This window comes from Piliocolobus tephrosceles, chromosome 8 (assembly GCF_002776525.5).
Source record: "Piliocolobus tephrosceles isolate RC106 chromosome 8, ASM277652v3, whole genome shotgun sequence".
In the NCBI taxonomy this organism is placed as follows: domain Eukaryota; kingdom Metazoa; phylum Chordata; class Mammalia; order Primates; family Cercopithecidae; genus Piliocolobus; species Piliocolobus tephrosceles.
The window spans coordinates 129,062,757-129,088,445 of NC_045441.1; the positions used below are offsets into that span (position 1 = coordinate 129,062,757).

At 42.9% G+C, this 25,689-nt stretch overlaps 1 protein-coding gene and 1 long non-coding RNA gene across 8 annotated transcripts in view; both read left to right on the forward strand.

The window, feature by feature from the left end:
• The window catches only part of TBXAS1 (thromboxane A synthase 1), a 178,574-nt gene that overhangs the window by 79,188 nt on the left and 73,697 nt on the right, over positions 1-25,689 (forward strand). For all 7 annotated transcript variants that reach the window (XR_002724959.1, XR_002724960.3, XM_023184859.1 and 4 more), the window contains exons 4-5: positions 3,985-4,081; positions 13,980-14,096. Coding sequence is in view for 5 of the 7 variants with exons in the window: in XM_023184859.1 (XP_023040627.1) it covers positions 3,985-4,081; positions 13,980-14,096 (214 nt within the window). In the remaining 2 variants the exon portion in view is untranslated. The remainder of the gene's footprint in view (positions 1-3,984; positions 4,082-13,979; positions 14,097-25,689) is intronic.
• On the forward strand, positions 6,071-10,044 carry LOC111521452. The gene is made up of 3 exons (XR_002724963.1): positions 6,071-7,482; positions 8,965-9,043; positions 10,020-10,044. It is a non-coding gene; the product is annotated as an uncharacterized LOC111521452 (long non-coding RNA).

Genomic DNA, 25,689 nt, shown 5'->3' on the forward strand with positions numbered 1-25,689 from the left:
TGATGTTAGCTGTAAGGTTTTTGTAGTTGCCCTTTATCAAGTTGAGGAACTCCTCTCTATTCCTGAGAGTTTTTATCATGACCAAGTGCTGGATTTTGTCAAATGCTTTCTCATGTCAACTGATATAATCACATAATTTTTTATTTTTCAGGCAATTAATATGGTGAATTACATTGATTGATTTGAAAATACTGAATCAGCCTTGGACACCCAGAATAAATACCACTTGGTTTTGGTATATAAGTCTTTTTATATAGTGCTAGATTTGATTTGTTGAAAATTTTTGTGTTTAAGCTCATGAAGGATACTGGTCTATAGTTTTCTTGTACTATCTTTGGCTGGTTCTGGTATCAGAGTAAACCTGTCCTCATAAATTGAGTTGTGAAGTGTTCCCTCCTCTTTTATCTTCTGGAAGATATTGTAAAATTAGTGTTAATTCTTCTTGAAATATTTGGTAGAATTCTCCATTGAAACCATCCTGGCCTGGAGATGTATTTTTCAGGAAATTTTAAATTATGAATTCAAATAAAAAATACAAATAATTAAATTCTGAAATTTAATTAAAATTATTAACTGTTTGTGGTTGTATTTATTCAGATTGCCCACTTCACCTTGGTTGAGCTTTAGTAGTTTATGATTTTCATAGAATTGGTCAATTTCTTTCTAGTTTTTAAATATATTAGTCTACATAGTTTGTAGTAGTCCCTTACCCTTTTAATAGCTGCAGTATTTGTAGTGATATCCCATTTCATTCCTGATGTTGGTGTTTTGTGTCTTCTCTCTTTTATCTTTGTTAGTCTTGCTCGAGGTTTATCCATTTTATCGATATTTTTCAAAGAACCAGTTTTTTGTTCATTAATTTTTCTATGGATTTTGTTTCCAGGTTCATAGAGTTCTGCACTTGTTTTTTAATTATTTCCTTCCCTGTGCTTGATAAGGTTCTTTGTCCTTCTTTTTCTAGTTTCTTGAGATAGGAACATAGATTATTCATTTAAGATCTTTCCTCTTTTCTAAAGTAGCATTTAGTGCTATCAGTTTCTCTCTCCACATTGCTTTAGCTGCAGCCACACATTTTGATATATTGTTATCTAGTTATTACATTATATTCACCATTATAGTAGTGTATTTGTTCTCTTTTATTCCTTCTGCTCCTTGTTTCATTTTTCTTACCTTTTTGTGGATAACTAGAACATTTTTCAAAATTCCATTTTAGCTTATTATAATTTTAAAATCATTTTTCTTAGTTCTTGTGTAAATACACATATATAATTTATCACAATCTATGAGTATGAATGCCTTACCATTTTGAGTGATATGTAGAAATCTTACTTCCATTTTGGTCCCTTTAGTCTCCTTACTTTTTAAATATAATTGTCTTAAGTATATCCCCTAAGTACATTGAGTACCACATCATATGGTAGTGTAATTTTTGCTTCAACCATCAAGTATGACTTAAGAGACTCCTGAGAAGGATAATCTATTATTTTTATCCATTTCATTGTCCATCTTTCCTTTCTGAAGTTCTAAACTTTCTTCTGTTATCATCTCCCTTTCCTTTCTGTTTGGAGAACATCCTTCAGCCATTCTTTAAGGGTAAATATATGAGTGACAAAATCTCTTAGTTTTCCTTCATCAGAGAATGCCATTATTTCCACTTTTCTCTGAAGGATACTTTCATCAAATAGATGACTTGTGATTGATAGTTATTTCCTTTCAGTACTTGAAAAATGTACCACTTCCTTCTGGCTTCCATGGTTCCTGATTAAAAAACAAAAAACAAAAAACCTCCTGTCCTTTGAACTGGTGTTCCCTACAGATAATACATTATTTCTCTCCAGTTGCTTTCAAGATGTTTTTCTTTCTTTTTTAGTTTTCAGAAGTTTAACTATGATGTACCTTGGCATGGATTTCCTTGGGTTCATCTCAGTTAAGATTCACTCAGCTTCTTGAATATGTAGGTTTATGTCTTTTGCAAAATTCAGAAATTTTCAGCTGTTATTTCTTCAAGCCAAGGTGACTTTTAAGCACATTGTATATTTGAGAAACATTGCTCTGGAGTGGGGTTGAGAGATCCAAGGACTTCTAAAATTGTATACAGAATGCTGTAAGTGTCCACAGCTTTCATTAGATTCTCAAAAGACTCCATGACCCTCACCACAAATTTTATAAAAGCATTGGTTTATGGCCTTATTGAGTTGTTTTTGGTTTTCTTGGTTAAAATCAGTAAAAACAAACAACAAACAAACACACACAAAAGCTAGGTAGTATTCTTTTCTTTCTTTGTACCACATCTGTTGAATTCCTGTTTCCCAAAGATTTTCCTGACAATTTTGGAAAATACGATGACTCAGGTAAATATTTTCCAAGTGCCTAATATGTGCCAGACAAATATTTTTATTGTTTTCCATAGTCAATGAGAAGGAGAAGAATTTAAAACAATTAATGTAATTTGGGTTTATGAAAAGTTCTTGATAAATAAATGCCAGAGGAAAATTGGCTGCTTTTCAGTGTGACTTTCCCCTTTAAAATCTGTTCCTTACTGCTCTGAGCTGGATACACCAGTGATCAAATTACATCCCTGAAAGTATAATTTCATACACTGAAAACATGTCATTACACAGTGGGCCACTTGTCATCACTCTGGCTTGCTTTGCACAGTTGGTAGTCGGGCACTCATGGTTCCCCCAAGCAGGCTTGTCCCTGGCTCAACTGCTCTAGCCGATTCCTCCAGCCAGCACACCCTCACCTCCTTTGTCACCCCTTCTTCCTGGACTAACTCTTGCTCATCTTCCAGAACTCAGCTTGGGAAGCACCAACTCTGGGAAGCCTTCACTCTCTCTTCTCCAAGCATTAAGTTGGGTGTGCCTCTGGGGTCACTCATGCCTGCCAGAACATCATGCTATATGTTAATTGCCTAATTATCTCTCCTGTCAGATGGTCAGACCCTTGGAAACTGTGACTGGGTCTTGATTTGCTTTTGTGCCCCCGGTACTTTCGTAAGTATAATATGATGTGTATTTACGCACTATCTCCAGTTAAAGTTCATGCCACCAGTTGACTGGCTGAGCCTTTCGTCCGTATTTTTGTTAATGTCATTAAGCATCTGTTGAGGGCTGAGCACGGAGATTCATGCCTGTAATCCCAGCACTTTGGGAGGCCGAAGTGGGTGGATGACTTGAGGTCAGGAGTTCAAGACCAGCCCAGCCAACAAGGTGAAACCCTGTCTCTACTAAAAATACAAAACTTAGCTGGGCATGGTGATGGGCACCTGTAATCCCAGCTACTCAGGAGGCTGAGGCTGGAGAATCGCTTGAACCTGGGAGGTAGAGGTTGTGGTGAGCTGAGATAGCACCACTGCAGTACAGCCTGGACAAAAGAACAAGACTCCATCACAAAAATAAAAATAAAATATTAAAAAGTACCTGTTGAGCTCCTTTATATGTAAGTGTGGTGACCAGATATTCAGTTCTTCCCAAACAGGTTTAATCTTTCCTCACAAGCGTGTTTATTAGTTCACTTTAGACTTTTTCTGAGAATCAGTATAAAGGTTATTGGTCTTCTCTTGCTAGAATTCCTATCTTTCTGTTTTGGGGAAATATGGATAACACCGACCTCTTCCATGTTCCTTCTTTGTCTTACTACTGGATCTTATGAACCCCTTATTATTGCATTTACATGTATAGCTCTGTCTTTCCTATTAGGCTGTAATAAGCTCCTTGGGGCAGGGAGTGTATCTTATTCAACCCAGAGTCTCCAGGAACCGGTGGAAGGTGGCATTCCGTGAGTGCTGATGGAAAGAAATTTGATGTTAGATCATCACAGCTATATGGTTGCTTATGATCGGAACATACTTTACTTCCTGATCTCCATACCTTTACTTCCTGGTTATCTTTTATCCCTCATTCTAAGCCACTGTGAATTCTTTTTTGGAAAGGAGAAATGGGTAAATGCAACACATTTTAATGCATTTTTTATTCCTCCCAGGTACTATCTTGGTCGTCGGATGTTTATTGTTATTTCTGAGCCAGACATGATCAAGCAGGTGTTGGTTGAGAACTTCAGTAACTTTACCAACAGAATGGTACGTAGTTTTCTTTCTGCATATAGATGGATGGGGAATCATTCTCAGATAGAGGCATTGCATGTCAGATCCAACGGGGATGCAATCAGGCCTCTGATCAGGTTTATGTCAGTTCCACTCAAAACTAAGCTCCTCAGTGAACTCAGTTTTTCAAAAGAGATCTATGGGACTGGTACAAAGGAGTAGCATTTACATTTAAGAAATGCTTCAAGAAAGCTAAAGCTCAAGGGAAGCTGAGGCTATTAAAAATGCTAAAACCAAGAGGGTTTTCTAAAGCTGGGTGCAAAGCTGGGGGAATCCAGAGAGCACAGGCCAAGTGACTGATGGAGAATGAGCTAGGCTAATAAGTATCAGTTGGAAAGCAAAATTTTGAGGTTCTTGCACTTACATCTTTCCCAGAAAGAATAAGAGTACTAGGGCTGGAAAGGGAAGACAAGCAAATTAGGAAAGAAATTTGTCCCCAAGTAAGAGAAGGAAGTTTTAAGAGGGCTCCTTTCTATTAGTTCAAGTTTCCAGCCTACATGCATGTACATATCTCTTTGTTTTTGGAAAGTAAATGTCCTACTATTTATCTTTGATGAGAAATCCCAAAGGATGGAAGAAGTGACAGAAAATGGCAGCGATCAGGCCAGGTATGGTGGCTCATACCTGTAGTCCCCACACTTTGGGAAGCCAAGGTGAGTGGATTGCTTGGATTCAGGAGTTTGAGACCAGCCTGGCCCACTTGGTGAAACCCTGTCTCTACAAAATTACAAAAATTAGCCGGGTGTGGTAGCACACATCTGTAGTCCCAGCTACTTGGGAGGCTGAGACATGAGAATTGCTTGAATGCTTGAATCTGAGAGGCTGGGAGTGGGAGGCTCCGGTGAGCTGAGATCGTGCCACTGCACTCCAGCCTGGGCGACAGAGACTCTGTCTCAAAAAAATTAAATAAATAAATAAATAAATAAATGAAATAAAGAATGAAAAAATGACGGGTATCAGTGCTATCCATTTTCCAAAAATAGGGAGATAGGCATTCTAGCAGAGAAGACCAATAAACTTTATGTTGATTCTTGGAAAAAGTCTAAAGTGAATTAATAAACATGTTTGTGAGAATTCAGAGAATCACCATGCCAACCATTTTTGGGGGTCCCATTAGACCTCACTTTTCATTTTTTTAGGGAAGTAGGTAATGTATTCATTCTTTTGTTGATTATTTGGCAAACTTTTGCATACCTGCCATATGCCAGGCACTGTGTAGGTGCTGACTGTAAAGAGACAGTGTCCCTCGAGGAACTCTTGCTTTAGTGAGGGAGGCAGACAAGGAAGGGGACCAGCACAATGCAGTGTGGTGAGTGCTCCTGGGAGCCCAGGCCACCAGGATGCGGACAGAGGAAAGCTTATTGGGTGGGAGGCGCTTGGGGCTGAGTCTTAAAGAAATTAGAGAGAGTCCCCTTCCCTGTGTTCCGAACTAGGTGAGCCATCCAGAGTGTGTCCTTGTCATCACAAGAACTTATGAGATGGATACAATTATCATCTCTATTTTATAGACAAAGAAACTAAGGTTCACAGAGGCTAAATGATCAACCCTGGTAACATGGCTTTACACTGTCTCTCACTGCTCCCCAGTACAAGTCGTCACTTTAGCCTCTCCCTGCTCACCCTCACCTGCTCTGGAGAGGCCTGAACCTTTCCCTTGTTCACGCTGACACTGCGCAAGAATTGAAGGCAGTGTAACAGTGGGGGTCATATTGATTATTACATGAACTTGAGCACATTCCTTTTTTTTTTTTTTTTTTTTTTGGAGACAGTGTCTTGCTCTGTCACCCAGGCTGCAGTGCAGTGGTGTAGTGGTGTGATCAGAGCTCACTGCAGCCTCAAACTCCTGGGCCCAAGTGATCCTCCCATCTCAGCTTCCTAGGTAGCTGGGACTGCATGTGTGTGCCACCATGCCTGGCTAATTTTTTAAAAAAATATTTGGCAGAGATGGGATCTTACTATGTCACCAAGGCTAGTCTCAAGCTCCTGGCCTCAGGTGATCCTCTCACCTTGGCCTCCCAAAGTGTTGGGATTATAGTCCTGAGCCACTGTACCTGGCCACATTTCTTAACTTAAAAAAGAGCCAGGGCAGCTCTTTTTAAAAATATCTGTGGAAAGTGGAGCTGAATCAACATGACTCAGCAGAAATGGTCATAACCAGTGGCAGAACTTCTTATTCTTGGCCTCTTCTCAAGGGCTGGAGTTGGGGGATATGGTCCACCTTACTGGGCTGTCGTAAAGCCAGATAGGATCATGCATATAACCTCTCCCTCTACACAGTACTTGGCAGGTGACACATTAGTGCTTCTCACAAGAAAACCCTCCACCTCTTCCACACCCATCCAAACTCCTGCTGTCCTTCAGGACACTCCTCAGATTCTGCCTCCTCCAGGAAGCCTTCCCTGCCTCCATCCACACGCACTTTTCCCCTTCCCTGAACTCTGGCAGCACTCACCATGTGCGTCACTCATTGTCGCAGTTGATCCCTTTGTGCCTTCTACTATTTACAGTAAGGGAGGATATGGCTTTCAGTCTAGCTTGATTATTAGCTCTTTAAGGCCAAGAACTATATCTTGTACTTCTTTTTTATACCCCATGACATAAACACATATTGACTCTTCAGCATCCAATATATTCTTGTCCCAACTGAATGGAATTTCCATCAACTTGACATTCCTCCCAGAAGAATGAGGCATTACTTGAACCTGGAGTTGCAATACAGTCTTCTTCGTCTTGGTCATTCACAAACACGTGAAAAGACCCACCGTAGATGAGCTCTCCAGGAAACCCCAGTGTTTATAGTTTTCCATCTGGGAATGCATCCACTTATGTGTAGCTTTGCTTATAGTCTTTAAGCCAATTCCATATCGATGGTAAAACAACCCTTAGTGACTCAATTTTTTAAAAAATAGTCTTTAAAGTGGGATTTTCTCACAGGTTTTTGAAAGTCAAATTAAATTGGGTTCTGTGGTTCCCTCTTATCCATATGCTTATTTATCTGCTCAAAGAACTCAAGGAGATTAGTGAGACGTGATTTCTCCTTACTGACACCACGTTGCCTTCCCTCTGATAGGCCATGTTTACTTAAGCGTTTAGCGATTCAGCTTTATTATACATTCACTCGGTAAACATTAAATGCTTACTCCATGCAAGCTGCTACCAAACGGTCCCTTGTGATACAGAAAATACCTCGGCATATTAGTTTGATAAATTAAGTGAAAAGGAACTTAAATAATGCATGCTCTCATTCTCCAACAGGGAGAGCCCATCTCTGCTCACAGATTCAGGCTTGAGTTACGTGAGTTTTGTCCCTGGACAGCCTGGTGGAGAAGGGCTCTAATTTGGGAAGCTGGATTTAGCTCTGAAATTTGACATGAGCTGTAAGCATCCCATGAGGGATCCATAGAGCGTATTCGCTGGAGGTGGGGGTGATGCAACAGGGAGCTCCCTGACATACATCAACACTGAACAAATGTGTGAATTCAAATATCATCCTGTGAAATATTCTTTTCCAAACTCCAGAACACTGGCTGGAGCAGACTATGGGTTGGATCCAGAGCAGCAGTTCTTAACGTCATGCTTTCTCATTCACCATTTTTGGGGCACTGGAGTCTGTGCAAAGTTGCTTCATCTTGCTCATTTTCCACGTGGGCCTTGTAGGTCTCTATCAATGTCCTCAGTACTTCCTGAAACTGCTCCATGATGGTGCAGCCACAGCTTATCATCAAACCCAATCAGTCTTCTTGGCATTTATAGAAGCTCAGTCATCCTGGTACGTCAGGACTTGGATGTTTTTATTTAGATATTTTCAATGAGCTCTTCTTTGCTGTCGGGTACAGTACCTAATGAAGCCATAGGGCAGCTCTTTTTTAAATATCTGTGGAAAGTGGAGCTGAGTCCACATGACTCAGCAGAAATGGTCACAGTCGGAGGCAAAACTTCTTGTTCTTGGCCTCCTATCAAGGCCTAGAGTTCGGGAGCTGTGGGAAGGGTGATAAGAGGTAGGCCAGTCTTTGGCCCATGCTAGCTTGGTCTGGTCAGATGGGCATGTCAGGGATGTGTCAAAACACTAAGCCTTGGAGATGTGGGTTCTGGTCTGGAGTGACAGCATGGAGTGCCATCCCTCAGGTCCTCATGAGTAACACAGAGGTCACCTCTCCAAGCACAGGTTGAGCCAGACCATTGACACACAAGAGGCACATCCAAAGCCATGCAATGGACGTGGTGGGCGGTTTTATCCAGAACCATCAACACCCAGCACTCTGGCTGCCCCAGGTTCAGCCTCTCAGGGGCTGCTTCACTCGCTCTCCACACTGTGAACATTGCAGGATGAGTCACTGTGAAACCACAAACTCCTTACCACTGGTGACGATAACTAAAGTTATAGGCAAATTAGTCACTGGAAACCTTCCTGTCCTCTGTATCTGCAGAAGCCTCCTATTCAAGGAAGAAAAGAGCATGTTGGCTCATTGCAGAGCTAATTGGCAAGGAAAGTTCAATTCAGGGATACAGGTGGGTCAGCCCCCTTGTGTGGGGGCCACAGGGACCTGCCTGCTGGCACCCATTGAGGAGAGGGGGGCCTCGGCAGAAAACTGCTCCCCTTGAACTCGTTCCTACACTTGTAACCAGTACTTCTCCACTGACAGTTTTTGAAAACCGTTCACCTGGAGTTCCTGGTTCTCTTTCTTTTAAATCAAACATTGAGTAAATGAAGACACTCAGATGTTCAAACATGTGCAGCACGATTTAAGTTGTGAGAGTGGTTGCCATGCATGACCTAGGGAAGCTCTCATGGCTTCAGTCAAACCTTGCCAACATTTTTTAGCTGTGCACTTCTTGAGAAAGGTCCATTCACATTACAGGTCTACAGCTCTAAGCAAGGCAGAAGTTCTTCCTGCAAGCACAAACAGACTGCAGAGGGCAGTGAAACCAGAAACACAGGTGTGCAACCTCATTTGCCTGCCCTCCTCTCTATTTTGAGGCCTTTTTGTTTTATGTGACCTCCCTCTCCTTCTCTGTCCCAATCTCCTTATAACACCCAGTTTCTTCTTTTAATGTCCCCCTCTTCTAAGCCATAGCCCAGCGGTATGGCGAAAGGTCTTTGCTGTGCATAGGAAACCCTCCAGTCTGAACTGGAAGCTTCTTGTTGCAGGATGGGCTGCCCATTGGAATTCCCAGGTGACAGCCGCAATAGGATGCCTGTTCCCCGCAGGTCTCCCATTTCACCTGCTTTTCTAATGTCTGGACATGGCTAAGTCCTGGAAAAGCCAGATCCAGGGCATTACATTTAATTAGTACAACACACTGAGCTTCATTTCCAACATGGTAGCTAAGTTTTAATTCTAACATCTTTAAAAGTACTGAGTGTCTTGTGATGCCTTGGGAACACAGGAATAACATTAAGTGGTATTGATTCTCAATGCTCAAATGTACTTCTCTCTGCCTTGCAGAGTTTTTTCTAAAATTTCAAGACCTTGTTGAAAATGATTTCATATTTTGTGTCTTACTAGACTCTTGGTTCAGCAGGAAGCTATCTTTATATATTCTTTTTAACAAAAAGAAATTAGTAAAAGCTTGCTCTGATATTTATGCCGTCTCGCCCTAACTTTTGTGGTGGCAGAAGTAGAAATAAGTGTGTAAACCAGGAGATTAATATCTACAATTTAGGCATGAGAATAGAGAAATAAACCATAAAATCAATTCCTGTCTCTCAATGAATATATTCCAGAACATTCCATGGAAGTCAAGTCACTGAGTCCTGATTCTCCCTGTCTTTCTCTGCCCCAATCTCCTTCTTATGACATTCCCTTTCTTCTTCCCATTTCCCCTCTTCTAAGCAATAGCCCAGTAATATGGTGAAATGTCTGTGATTTTACGTTACGTGTATTTTACCACAGTTTTTTAAATCAATGTGTAGGCAAAACTAATAGAAAAAAGAGTGTCTGCAGTGACTTTCCATACATGAAGTATCAGGGTTGAAAGACTTCTTGCAAAGCTTTTAGACCAAACCCCTCTGCGTGCTCAAGCCTTGGGTACAGAATTTCCAAGAAGTGGAACAGTCACCAGTAGTGTGAAGCTCATCGCTCAAGGCAGGTTATCTTATCTTTGAATAATTTTGACTGTTGACTATTGGGATAGTTCTCCTTCAGATAAGTTGAAATTTTCCGCATAGTTTCCCTTATTAAACACAATTCCACTTCTCAGGGTCACACACACAAAAAAACTCTAAATTCCCTCTCCCATGCAGTACGTATTCAATAAATATTTATTGGGCACATGCCTAAGTACCAGTATCTAATCTTCCAAATCTTCTCTTTTCCAGTTAAAAATTCCAAAATCTGACAACTATTTCATATATGACATGATTCAATGTCCCCTCACCATCTGACTGCTCTTTTGAAATGATCAATTTCCTCTTAACGTGGGACATCTAGAAAGGAAAAGAGGACAGGCACAGTGGCTCATGCCTGTAATCCCAGTACTTTGGGAGACCAAGGTGGGAGGGTCGCTTGAGGCTAGGAGTTCAACATCAGCCTGGTCAACATAGCGAGACACCAGCTCTACAAAAAAACTTAAAAATCAGTCTGACATGGTGGCATGTGCCTCTAGTCCCAGCCACTCAGGAGACTGAGAAGGTAGGATTGCTTGAGCCCAGAAGTTTGGGGTTCCAGTGGCCATGATCACACCAGTGCACTACTGCCTGGGTGACAGAGCAAGACCCTGTTTCAAAAAAATAAATAAAATCTTTTCTGAAATAAAAACATCACAATAACCAATAGCCCCAAATGATTTCATTAAAAAATGGAGGATTCTAATGGAATTTCCAGGCCCAGGGGAGCACAGTGTCATGGTAGGCTGGTGAGAAAGACACTTGAAGGCCATGCTGACATATTGCAAGGAGGACTACGTTTGTCTTTCAGATGCAAGACAAAAAATAGCATAAATTCACCCTCAAGTCTTAAGGATAGGTACAAGATCCAGTCAGTCTTCACTCTTAGCTCTAATTTATTCCATCTCATCAGAACCACATAAACCATCACCCCACTTTCCTTGGAGTTAAATGCTTTATTCCATGTAGTGTGCCACAGGACTGCATCTTGCCACTACATAAATACACATAATGTATGATTTCCTCCTTCAACTCTGGAACCTAAACAAATGGATTATGTTCCCCAAATTCCATAAAACCATAATTCTCTTGAATGGCCATGGCGCTCCCAAAGAATTTCTTTCTAAATATAGAGAGGTATTCCTCTGCAGAAAAAATATCCCAGCATCTTGGTTCTAATATATAATTAACTCCCCTCTAGATACTTTGCAGTTATGTTTTATGGCTTATTTTGAGTGTTCATATTTTATCAGAAAATTATAATTTTCCTCTAAATAGGAGTTTTTACAAGGCTTTTGAATTCTGATGACTGGCTTCATGTTTCAGCTGTAATTAAAACAGTGAAAAGAAATAGCGTCACCATGCAGCACATGTGGTTCTGAGACTGCTTGGGCCTCCAACGCCCTGTCTCCCCACACCCTGGAACCTGCAGGCTGGTGACACTCTGACCAATGGTGGGGGTTTCATTTTTGACCACTTAGTGGGACAGTTGGTTATAGAAAGGAACAGAATGGCGTGGGGAGAAGGGATGAGGAGACCAAAGTGCTTACCTCAGAGAAGCCTCCCAACCATGTTCCCCACCGATGTCCCACCTTGCCCCATTTTCCCTCCAGGAAAATATACTTTCTCCAAGAAATTACACTTTCCCTCCAGGAAAATTCACTTTCCGTCTAATTGTTAGCTTAAGAGTTTACTCTCTGCTTCACCTCTAGACTGCTAACTCATGAGGGCCAAAGCAGTCTTTTTCTTTTCTTTCTTTTTTTATTTTTTATTTTTGAGACGAAGTTTCATTCTTGTCCCCCAGGCTGGAGCGCAGTGGTGCAATCTCGGCTCACTGCAACCTCCGCCTCCCAGGTTCAAGTGATTCTCCTGCCTCAACCTCCTGAGTAACTGGAATTACAGGTACCTGCCACCACACCCAGCTAATTTTTGTATTTTCAGTAGAGACGGGGTTTCACCATGTTGGCCAGGCTGGTCTTGAACTCCTGACCTCAGGTGATCCACCCACCTAGGCCTCCCAAAGTGCTGAGATTACAGGCCTGAGCCACCATGCGCGGCCGCAAAATCTTTTTCATTCAAGAAGGTATAGACAACTTCTTGAACCCTGTATTAGTTTACTAGGCTACTATACCAACCAACCATAGACTGGGGGGTTAAACAATAGAAACTGATTTTCCCACGGTGCTGGAGACCAGAAGCCTGAAGTCAAGGTGTCAGCAGTGTTGGTTTCTCCAGAGGCCTCTCTCTTTGACCTGTGCATGGCTGTCTTCTCCCTGTATCCTCACATGGTCTTCCTTCTGTGTGTGTGTGTGTCTCTGTCCCAATCTCCTCTTCTAATAAGTACCCCAGTCATGTTGGATTAGGACCCACCCTAATGACCTTATTTTACCTTGATTACCTCTTTTTTTGAGACAGAGTCTTGCTCTGTTGCCTAGGCTGGAGTGCAGTAGTGCAGTCTCAGCCCACTGCAACCTCCGCCTCCTGGGTTTGAGCAATTCTCCCTGCCTCAGCCTCCCAAGTAGCTGGGATTACAGGTGCCTACCACCACGCCTGGCTAATTTTTGTATTTTTAGTAGACAGGGGGTTTCACCATGTTGGCCAGGCTGGTCTCAAACTCCTGACCTCAGGTGATCCACCCACCTCGGCCTCCCAAAGTCCTGGGATTACAGGCGTGAATCACCACTCCCGGCCTTAATTACCTCTTCAAAGACCTTATCTCCAAATACAGCCATCCCTCAGTATCTCGTGGGATTGGTTCCAGTACCCACCCTTGCTCAGGACACCAAAATTTGTGGATGCTTAAGTTTCTGATAAAATGGCATAGTATTTGTGTTTAACCTATGTTCATCCTTCTGTATGCTTTAAATCAACTTTGGATTACGTGTAATACCTAATACAATGCCTACACATCACTTCATGTACATGGATTCAATGTAGTTCTCTGTACAGAGCAAATTCAAGTTTTGCTCTTCAGAACTTGGTGGAATTTTTTCTGAATATTTTTGATTCAGGATTGGCTGAATCCACAGATGCAGAACACCCAGATATAGAAGGCTGACTGCACAGTTACATTCTGTGGTTCTTGGGGTCAGGATTTAAATATATGAAGTTTGGGGTGGGGGGCCAAATTCGTCCCATAACACAATATTAGACTACCAACCACTATTGGCTGACTGAGATAAAAAATGAATGACCGATAGAAGACAGAAACATGATGGCAGGCACGCTCTTGGAAGCAGCTCCCCTGGCACATGCTTCTGAAGGCCTTTCCTTTTTCCCCCTTCCCTCTCCCTCAACCCATACAACAAGGGTCCAGACAAGTGAGTCTGTCAAATCAGGGTCCAGCCTAACCAATCCAGTCACACAAAACCCTGTGCCACGAAGTTCAGACATGGTACTAGTTACCAAGAAAGACTAGGCCATCTCCGGGAAGCCTGCCTTGTTTGTCTTCAGGGAATCCCCGCTCAGTAGGGGGACTGCAGAACACACAGAAGCCATTGAGTTGTGTCTGTGATGATGACCACATCGTAGCAGGGTACAAGTGAGCCACCACAGCTTGCCCATCTGCTCCCTCTGGGCCCCGGCCATGATTCTTTCTATCATTGCCTGTGAGCCTTTATATTCTTCCTCTGTATCCTTGCAAGAGCAGCCTCCTAACTTGTTGGCCATCGATGGACTTTAACCAGGGTGTTTGTCATGGACCTGTATTGCCACCAAGGTGGCTTTGACTCTCTGAGTCCTGACCCTCTGCTTGTTACTTCCCAACAGGCGTCGGGTTTGGAGTTCAAGTCAGTAGCCGACAGCGTTCTGTTTTTACGTGACAAAAGATGGGAAGAGGTCAGAGGTGCCCTGATGTCTGCTTTCAGTCCTGAAAAGCTGAACGAGGTAAGACATGAGAAATGCAAACTCTCTTCTCTTACGGAGCAGGTTTCTTCTGTCCAAATCGTGATGAGAGCCAGTTCATGTTGCATGACTTGCCCAGGTGACACACCGAAATGCCTTGGCCACTGGGACCTTCAGACCTCTCTATTATGCAGAAAGCACCACACCCTGTGTTGAGTATTTTTCATTTCTCCAGCCTCCCACATCCCCAGTTGCCATAAATGAATTGTGAGTCAACAAGTACACAGGGCATTCGCCTGTGTCCAGAGACAAAGCTTGAGGCGCTTTGGGGACCCCAGGAGAAAAGTGTAAGTGTCTGCTGGACTGTCATGCATAATGGATCACCTGGGGATCCGGCTACAATGCAGGCTCTGACTCAAGAGGGCCAGGGTGGCTTAAGAGTCTGTGTTTATAACACCTTGCCAGGTAATTTCATTGTTTCCGGACAGTGAAACACACTTTACATAGCAAGAAACTAGAGAACAGCATGAAACCAAGCTGAGTTGCCAATCGAATCTGAAATAGGGAGGTGATGGCAGTGAATGACTGGGGAGGAGTGGGCGATCATGGCAGGCAGGAACACCCAAGTTAACCTCTAGGCCAAGTTCAAGGGAAGGGCAGGCTCCACAAGATGCTACCAGCTCTCTAAGGCCCTGGACACTCTCTTTTCCCTACTCAATGACCCACTCTTTCCTATCAGCTGTGCACCCAAAACCTGGTGTTTGTATGGCTCCAGACCGATGTCTCACACACCAGATCCTGACTGCTGTGTTTTGCATCTGAGCCTGGCAGCCCCCTCAATTACTGGTCTGGCTTTGGTGTTTGCTGTTCTGAATTCTGCAACCACAAGGGAGAGAGAACATGAGCCCTTATGATATGAAGGGGCTAAGGGGCTTCTTTAGTTCCAGTCTCAGGTACACAGGCATCTCTAGAGCAAGGGAGTTTCCAAAGCTTGGCTGGAGTGCCCTGGGCTTCTGCCATCCACCCTGTCTGGATGTTCCAGAGTAGCCTGTCTTCAGTTCAATAAAAATGAAAGCTCCTTTTAGCTTAAGCTCAAGATGCTCACCCATATGGTCCTGATTGAATTCCTATAAATCTTCTGAAGTCCCCCAGAAGAGGAGGGAATTCCACACCTCATAATATCCAATTAAACACACTCAGAAACTAGTGATCCCTCCCATTTTCAATGAGGTTTTGATTTGCATTTCCATGGGTAGCTGTTGGTGGTTTGGGGGCAGAGCCTGTCTCTGTACGCAGCGCCAGCTCACACTCACAGCTCAGAGTCAGGTTCCAAGGGTTGCCTATTTAGACTAACACACTGCCTCTTCACCACGTTCCTGTGAGATAAATACTGTCATACTTATTATTACTAACCTGGTTTACAGAGGAGGAAACTAGGCACAGAAAGATTAAGTAGCATGCTCCCAGTCTCATAGCTAGTAAGCAGCAGAGCCAAAATCAGAATCCAGCTCCAGAGTGCTCTTCGCGTCTCTGCCTGACCGCTTGCTACCTCCATGTGATTTTCCAGTGGTGCTCGGAGGCCACCTAGGACTGTGCCAGGGGCTGTCTGGAGGGTGCAGGAAGGGGAAGTATAGCAAACAGGGCCTCGGTGGAAAGTTGGGGGGCAGGGGAGGATGAGAAGCAACACTTCTCTATTTTCTGCCTAAGTTTGGAACCAACTGAGGTATGGAAACAGGTTTTAGGCAAAGGAAATAAAATTTTCTCTTATCTTACTGGTAAAGCTGTTTGAAAAATAGAGTCCCCATCTGATCACATGGGCTTGCTATGCTAATACTTCACCCAGAATGGGACAATTGCAGGGGGGTGGCAGATGCCATCGGGGCTGGCCCGTGGCCCACATATGCTCAGTTCCTTCCTCCCAGACTGGGTCTGATACAGCATAGACAGCGGGAGATGGAGTGACACAGATGCAGCTGTTGGCCAGTGAGGTCCACCAGGATTACTTGGGGGACTCTGAAAACTGTTGCTGCCTGGGTCCCACATCTGGAAATTCTGATTCAGTTGGTTTGCTCTGGGATGCAGCCTGGGTTTGAGGATATTTTTTCAGGCTCCCCAGGTGACTGTCATATAAAGCCAGTATTGGGAACCACCACCAGCAGAAGTTCCCCACAAGGACATGCAAGGAAAGTGGCACCTGCTTCCACTGCAGCCATTAGCCCTGCTCACACCGATCTGTGTTATCTATTGAGGATTCACGGGAGAATGTGAAGGAAGGGCCTGCATCTTAAAACTAGAAACCACTGCTCTAAACCATGTAGACAAGCTGCATGGGGTGTGCCCCTTTTTCATATCCAGCCTCTAAAAGGTTGAGTTAGCCAAGAGAAGGCCAGGGGAAGAGAGGAGAGGTAGGTGAGCCTAGGGCTGGCATCACTAGCGTTTATGTCTTTATTCAAAAGCAACAGCTTCACCACACTATAGAAGTAGAAAGAACCTCATGTGTGAAAAAGAAATTGGTAAAGAGTATCTGAGAAGAGAAGAAAAGAGAAAGAAAAGTAAACAAGGAAAGGAAAATAAAGTTTAGCAGTCCTGGGCTATGATTCTTTGATAAGGAATTTTATCATGGTCTAGATTCCTTTAACCCCTTACAGCGGATACTCCAGAAAGTGATACATTGTCGTTTCCCAAGCAAATCCAGTGCTCTTGAGGTCCAGTCTTCTCCCTATAGTCCAGAAATCAAATGCATAGTGCCTGAATTAATTGCAGAAAATACAGTTACTCAATATGTCCACAGCATTAAGATGCCAAGAGAAGTCAGGCGAGGTGGCTCATGCCTGTAATACCAGCACTTTGGGAGGCTGAGGTGGGTGGATCACCTGAGGTCAGGAGTTCGAGACCAGCTTGACCAACATGGTGAAACCCTGTCTCTACTAAAAATGCAAAAAGTAGCTACTCAGGAGCCTGAGGCAAGAGAATCACTTGAACCCAGGAGGCAGAGGTTGCAGTGAGCCAAGATTATACTACTACGCTCCAGCCTTGGTAACAGTGAGACTCCAAACTCTATCTCAAAAAAAAAAAAAAAGAAAAAACTAAGAGGTAAGAGAGAGATTTCATCGAGCCCATTATTTACCATACACTATCAATAACCTTGAAATTCCCTTGAAAGCCTTTTTTTTTACTCCATTTAGTTCAATTTAGGTTCTTGGGTTTCCATTTGAAAGGATTCCATCCCAGAGGCAGGAGTAGTTAACTTTTCCCCCACCTCTGGGGATTTTAGACCTGGCGAGTTGAAGTTTACTGGGAGGCCCCTAAGGAGACCCTTCAAGAAGAAGTTGGCTGTGCAGATGGAGCTCAGGTGGGAGGGGGAAGAAAGATGGCCTTCAAAACACAGAGATGTGTAGCATATGTGTTAGATATGGTGCTGGGGAGAACCATATTTAAGGGAGGAGCGGAGGAGAAACCTATAAAGAAGACTCAGGAAGAACAGCCTGAAATGGAAACCAGCAGAATGTGGAAGGGGAAAGCATTTCAAAGAGGAAGGAGCAGCCAGAGGTGTTAAATGCTGCTCACATGGAAAGAAACACGAGGACGAAAAAGTGCACAGCAAAGATAATGTTTCAGAAACGTGAAATCAATGTATGTCTGTTTCATGCTCCATAGATCGTGTTCCCTGTAATTTTCTCTCACCCAAGGAATCAGTGGCACCCACTGCTCCTGAAGGTGCCTCCGGGGTAGACAGTAGGTGCCGTCCAGAACAAGGAAGTAGTTGCTCAATTTTGAACTGTATGTTAGCAAGCTTTATTAGGAGAGGAAACAGTTTTCCTAATTCCAAAAGCAGCTTGCCTTTGCATATGAAGAGCAGGGGGGTTGAGGCTCTAAGCCGTGGTGTGGACAGGATGCAGGAAATGACAGGGGGGCTCCTTCTAGGCTGTGGAAGATGGGTGGAGGGGGCAAAATGAGAAGTGTCCTGTCTTCTTCCCCAAAACCTCCTGGTTTCTGGATGCTTCCTCAAACTTTAATCTCCCAGCTGCCTTTGTCCTCTAAGTCACTGGTTCTCAAACTTCATGGGACCAAGGGCTGCATGAGAATCACCTAGGACCCTTGTTAAAAATACATCATTTCAGCCACCCCAAGATCTATAGAATCAGAATTTCTAAGGGTAACTGAGAATCTGCATGTCACGAGTTCCCTGGAAAGATTCTGCTGAGAGCCAGCGTGGAAAGCCCTGGCGCTGTGAGTGTTCCTGTTGGTCCCCTCTCTGACCATCTCAGACCACCTGGCCCCTGAACCCCCACCTCCCCACTGCTTTATTTTTCTCTGTGGAACTGTCACTAGCTAACATTCCATTTTGTTTTCCTGTTTATTGTATGTCCCCTTCTGCTAGACGGAGGCTTCAGGAGGACAAAGGCTTTTTGATTTTTTCTTATTTTCCTTATTGTTAACTGCACACACCAGGTACACAACAGACATTCAGGAACAATTAATGAATGGACGGATGAAGAATCAAAGAACCGAGAAGCTTTCTACCTGTTCTACCTAAGGATACATGATGAAACTAAGCTAAAAAAAATGAAAGGGAAATAATTTTATCAAGAAAAAATTAAATAAGAGGATACAGCAAACTGGCTTTTCCTTTAGAGAGTCACAAATGTATATACATATATGCATACACATACACAAAGTCACAGACACAAAGTCACAGACACAAAGAGGAAAATGAGCCACAGAGATAGGAAATAGCTCAGAGACTCTGAGCCACAGATACTCGACTGTGGGTACCTGAGTCAGTTTTCCTGGAAATAGCTTTGAAATACCAGCATCTCTAGTCCTTTCTGAATTTGTAAGTAGCCTTTGGACTTTTGTTATCAAACATCAGAGTTTATTCTTGAAATAAAGGTTTGTTTCCCCTTGGAATTCTGAGGCTTTCTCCTTTAGAACCTTGCAGCCTAAGTCCCTCTCTACCTGTGTCTTTAAGTATGATCAATACTCAAACGCTCTGGATGGTGTTGTCTTTATTTATGTGGCTGTTAGGTTGCCCCAGTCAACAATGCTTGAAAGTTGCTTTAAAATGAGCATCATATCATGAAGCCATATGCGTATTTAAATTAAAATTGGGTTTTTTTTGGTTTTTTTTTTGGCTTATGTCATACCAGGGATAATGCAGAGCAACAGAGAACCAGGGAAAATGTGATTCATGCATCCCCAAGTCAGGAAAAAGAGACTACTGGAATCATCATAGCCAGTGACAAACAAGTTATTGGAATTCATAGAAAAGGATGGCTGAGCATTCCTGGAAAAACAACTGACTTTTGTTGGTGGTGGTGGTGGTGTTATTGTTAGGGAGGATTTTGTCTGATTAACCGGCCAGAGTTTTCACTCCATCCCCCAAAGAATTAATGTTTTTAAAAGCACAACTGTAGATTTAGATTTTCACAGTCTTTTGCTAGATTGCTTACCAAAGGCTATTAGTGAGTAGTAACCCTGGGATTGTGTAAAACTTATTATGGATCAGGGAATAAATAGGCTTAATTTCAGGAAATAAAACTGGGGCTAAATTAGTACTTCTCTGAGGGAAAATGCATAAATAATGTGATCCCCTGAGGACCCAGGTTAGCACTAGCTTTATTTTTAAATTTTATAACTCATCTGAAAGAGAGAGAACACAGTGGAATCTATATATTTGTATATTCCTCCAAGCTGTTCTGATTTGAAAGATATTAAATCAATAGGAATAACTTTCTGCGACTCTTGTGAAATTGTGTAAGTCAGCACAAAAGAGGCAGGTAACCTTCAGTGTAAGCAAGAATAAAAGAATACATTTAGGAGAAAGGCATCTAAACTGTACTTATATGATGATGAATTTCAAGCTATCAATTCCTATCAGGGAAAAGGATTTGAAATATGGAGGACCAAAAAGACCCCACAGTCAAATAATTTGGTGAAATATTACAAACTATATTCTTCAAGATTCACCATGTACCTTAGCATATGAAAGGCTTGAGAAAGGCCTGCAGTAAAGAAACGTGCTTAACTTTGTTTGTTCTGGGCTCAAATAGGTTTTCAAAAGGAGAGAACGTGGGTTGTTAACTTCATGGTTGGCTACTGAGAGAAATGAGTCTCTTAAGCAATTATCCTTTGTAGGTAGCTTCTATGAAGAACCAAATTTTTGAGTGCCTCTAACAGAGACTAAGCTTCAAACTGCATGAACCATGGATCCAATCCAATATGGCAGCTTGTATGTTCTCCATTCTCAAAGCCCAATATAAATGATGGGCTTTCTTCATTCACCCAGATAACTAAGAGCTGATGGTACCCCACTGAGCAGATATGGGAGACAATGAATCTTCATAGATGAGCGCCTAAGGACGTGTCACTCAAGAGTAAATGAGCCAATCATGTTGCTATGCATAGGGACTCAGTTAAAGAAAAGTCAGATAAACTGGGAGGCTGGTATCTTGCACAGCACTGATCCGGCTCTCTGCCTAATTTTTCACTTTTCATCCAGATGTTCCCTGTCAGGAAGGCACAGTCAATAATGTATGAATCTTAAAGGCAGAGGCAGATGTGGTTATTACTCCCCGTAGGCCTTTTCTGACTTGGAGACGACATGTTTCTGGAGAATGAGTACAATTTTTAAAAATTTAAGTTGATATAGCCAGCTTATGAGTAAATGCATTTCAGTGCAAAAGTCTTTTCAGAATTACAGTCATCATCACAGTTTAGTTTGGCCTTTAAATTTTCACTGTAAACTCTCCAGACGGTCACATACAGAGGCTTCTAAAGCAGAACATGCTTCCCAGTAACACTAGAGCAAGCAGCCTTCTCTAGGCGTCATCCATTTCCAGCAGTCTATTTTTAATATTTGCTTTTATTTCTTAATCTTCCTGAACAATAAAAGTGAACGTCATTATAACCAAGTGTGGCTGTAGTCATCGATACTTCAGAGTCCAAAAATACATTGGCTTTGCCTGACCAGTTGCCCATTTTCCAGAATATCTGGATATTTATCTAGCAGCGAGAGACCATTATCCTGAGACACAGTCGTATTCCACTGACACCTAATCTGCTAATTAAAATCAGTATCATGATGGACTGTTTAAATTCTGGTTTAAATGTTCCTTTTCCATTTGCATTTAAAAGAAAACACACTCCTCATCATGGGCACCCCATCCTGGGTTATAATTTGGCTTTCCTTTGCCAGAATTATAATGTCACTCTGACTTGCCGCTGGTTAAATCTAAAAGAGCATCTAAATGTACCTCACAGCTTGGCTGTTGCTTGGCAACGCCAGCAGCCACCTCCTCACTGGGGTGACTTCTAATTGGTCACAAGTCTTGACAGGAGCCACTGACTTATTAGAAGTGACACTTGATTATTCACCTAGATGGCTAGAGCTGATACTTAGCAGCAGGAAATTTTGCATAAAAATGAGCCGTGGATGTTTTTAATATCTGAGTGGCTTTTAGCGATGGTGTGGTGGAAGAAGGAAGTGATAAGTTTCATTAGTGGGAATTAATTTTTCGTTTGTTGGTCACCAGTTTAGAGCACTTTAAGGCATTAATTTTTTCATTTTTTTATAAAACCAGAAATATGTTTAAATACCTTCCCCCACCCCCAGCAGCTGACCTTTACTTATTCAGAAAACCCTCCCCTGACATCAGCCCCAAAATACTGCCCGCAGGTCCACCAAGGGCCAAATCAGATGAAATGTTCAATTTATAAAGGTCAACAAATATTTATTAGTTCCTGCTTTTAAGGAGTTTATAATGTAGAAGAGAAACAGGGTACATAAATCACTGCATTATTACCAATCATGGAAGGTGGTGACAGAGCTGGGATCCTGCTTTGAGCATCAGAAACCGCTTTGGTAGGGAGGGAGCAGCGAGTGGCACTGGAATTGAGCCCTGAAGATTTTGCTGTTTTGACAGAGGGAAAAGGTGCATTGCAGGTGGAATGAGCTGCAGGAATCAAGGCATCTGGACAGAAAAGTACAGGGTGTGTTCAGGGAATAGGGGAGTACAAATTGGCTGGAACACAGAGTACATGTAAGGGATTGGTGAGAGAGAAAGCTGAAAAAGTAGGTTGAGGCACGTAGAGTTCACTGTTCTGTGCCGAGGGAGTGTTTGGTGCGCACTTCACTAGAGCTCGAGGAGCTATTAAATACTTGAAAGTGAGGGAGTAACCTGCTCAGAACTCTGTGTTAGGAAAAAGCATTCCATTTCAGCTGTTTAGCCCCCAAGCCAGCCATTTCCCAGACCCATGGGGCAAATCTTTCTGGTGCAGATGAGGGGAACTGCGAATTGTCTGGAGGAGTCTCCTCTTTACAGTAGCCCCAAGTAGGGGCAGGCTCCCAGGGGCCATGTTATGACATCAAGGCAGCAGTGCCCCCTGTGGCTCTTCTGAGTCCTTCTTCGTGTGTGGATCAACAAGTCACCCAAGCCACACACCATCAATGTTTGAGGATCATCTCTGTTTAGATGAACAGGGTTATGCAAAAGAGACCCTCTCCTTCCCTCTCTCTGTGTAGGAAATATATTTTCCCTAACACTCAGCATTGTCCAAACTTTCAGGAACTCCAAAGGCTTAAAGATGGTGGGTTTTCTCTTTCTCAAGTTTATGACATAAGATCTGCATAGACTGACCTAGAAGTGAATAAACTAAGGAGCAAAGGAAATGTGGAGCCTGATTTTGGTGGGACAGCAACAAGCCATCAGTCAGGAGATCTGGGCACAATTTGAGGACAAAAATAACCAGATTCTGCCCTTTAGGTCCCTATGTGTTCTGAAGTTGATGTGTCAAAGAGATGACAAAAGGCTTTATTAGGAATGGGATGTGTTGCTGAAAGTACATGGACCAATGATCTGACACTTTCCTGTGCTGAGCTAGGAATTTGGCTGCTGTTCCATGGCCTCAAGCAACTGTCTCAACCTGATGCTTTGTGACCTCCTTGGAATCCAGTGGAAAGGGACATTATGGCTCATTACGATCAGTCTTTCATTTAGGGGTGAGGACCCACGTTCAGAGAGATTCAAATGCCAGGCCCAAAGTAACACATAGGACCAGCATGAGTCTCAGCTTTCTCCTTCAGAGCCAGTTTTCAGCAAACCACACGGTGTTCATGCTAAGAGACAGTGCCTCAATCTGTTTATGTTTCTTGGATACCTTCTATGTCAAGGCTGTCTAGGAACATTTGGTCAATCAGTCATCACACAGTTATTTCTAGAAAATCAACAGAATGGGGTGCACTATGCTCATTCCTGATATAACAATACCAAAAACTTCATTAATCCGTGACAGCATACAATAGTTACCACAAAAGAGTAATATTGAGAGTGTATTAGTTAACTATTGCTGTGTAACAAAATTACCCCAAAACTTAGTGGCTTAAAACAAACCTTTGTTAGCTCATTGTTTCTGTGGGTCAGGAATCCTGGCATAGCTTAGCTGAGTGCAGAAGCTGAGTCCAGAGGGACTGAGAGCTGAGTCCAGAGGGATCAAGGTGTCTTGGAGTAGTAGTCAAACTGCTGGCCTGATCTGTGGTCTCATCTGAAGGCTTGAGTGGGGGAAGATCTGCTTCTAAGCCTTGTCACATGGTTATTAGCAGGATTCAATTCTTAATGGACTTTGGAAGATAAAATAAGAATCTTGTACTGTGTCCTTCAGTCAGTGGGGATCTACGAAGGTTTCAGCAAAGCATCACTGAAATAACAAGTATTTTTGGAAGATCTGACCAGGCATGATGGCTCATGCCTGTAATCCCAGAACTTCAATAGGCCAGGGTGGGAGGATAGCTTGATTCCAGAAGTTCAAGACTGACTTGAGCACCACAGGGAGACCCCGTTTCTACAAAACATTTAAAAAATTAGCCAGCTGTGGTTGTGTGTGTCTGTAGTCCCAGCTATTAATACTTGAGGGCCTGAGATGGGAGGATAGCTTGAGCCCAGGAGGGCAAGGATGCAGTGAGACGTTATCATGCCACTGCACTCCAGCCTGGTTGACAGAGTGAGACTCTGTCTCAGAAGAAAAGAAAAGAGGCCAGGAGGCTCTTTCAAAAAACTTTCTTTAGTACACCTGGGTGTCAGGCACTGTTGAAGTCCTAAAACTACAAAGATGTTTAAGCTAGAGTCTTTTTTCTCAAGAAGCAAGATGACAACCATATTCCAGGTGACAGGTAGCAACACCTGAACTAGGAGGTGACTGAGGAGATAAAGATGAAGGAACAGATGCAAGAAAAGAAGCAATGTTAACATGATGAGGTGAGAACAGACGGCTCCAATGGGGAGTTGGCCCTGAGGAACAAGAGAAGAGGAGAGAATTATTCTAGTAGTCCAAACCAGTCTGGGAGGATGGATCCCATGCAAACTACCATGTTTGCACCACTCCCTGCCTTCTTTGCCAAGTGTTTTACATATTTTGTTTCTAATCTTTGTCACAACTCTGCAAGGCAGGTATTATTTTCATTTTTGCAGATAAGGAACTAGACTCGGTGAGGTTAGGCAACGTACCCAAGATCACACAGCTAGAAAGTGTCAGAGGGAGGAAACCTACTGATTTGCAGTGCCTTTGAGTATTTGCTATGCTTGGGGCAAGTATTCTCCAACAAGGTCAAAATCTTACACTCAAGGAAGGAAACTCAGTGATGAGATTCTGGGGGTCACCCAAAATGAGAGGAGAAGAAGACCTTTGAGCAGAAGCTCTCAGCTCTTCTTGGTCATTACTCTCTTTGCCCACTCATCAGGCCCTCCCTCCTTTTAGAATTCACTCTATTGCCCTCTGTCTGCACCTTGACTCAAAATTTCACAGACACAGTTGATAGAAAATCCATTAAAAAAAACACAAAAACTGGTGCCCATCAATGGCAGACTGGATAAAGAAAATGTGGTACATATATGGCATGGAATACTATGCAGCCATGTAAAGGGACTAGATTATATCCTTTGCAGGGACATGGATGGAGGTGGAGGCCATTATCCTCAGCAAACTAACACAGAACAGAAAACCGACCACCACATGTTCTCACAAGTGGGAGCTGAACAATGAGAACACATGAACATAGGGAGGATAACAACACACACTGAGGCCTGTTGGGGGGTGGTGGGAGGAAGAGCATCAGGATAAATAGCTAATGCATGTGGGGCTTAATACCCAGGTGATGGGTTGATAGGTGCAGCAAACCACCATGGCACACATTTACCTGTGTAACAAACCTGCATGTCCTACACATGTATCCCAGAACTCAAAATAAAATTTTTAAAAACTGAGTACTTTAATTATGTAATAATCTCCAGGTTATACAGAACCTTCCTTCCTTCCTTGGGGAATTTACTTCTCAGGATGGGGATGGTGATTTCCCCTGAAAGGATGGTTACCACTGGTTACCAGAGAGCTGCTTGGCCTCACACTGGGCATCACATCTACAGGGACAACCAATGTGAGAGGTGAGAGGAACGAAATGGGAAACTTTCTCCCCTAGCTTGGCCGCTGCACTGTGACCCCTGTCTTAGTCAGCTTGGGCTGTCATAACCAAATACCATCGAGTGGGTGGCTTAAACAACAGACCTTTTTTTTTTTTTTTTTGAGATAGAGTCTTGCTCTGTCACCCAGGCTGGAGTGCAGTGGCGCGATCTTGGCTCACTGC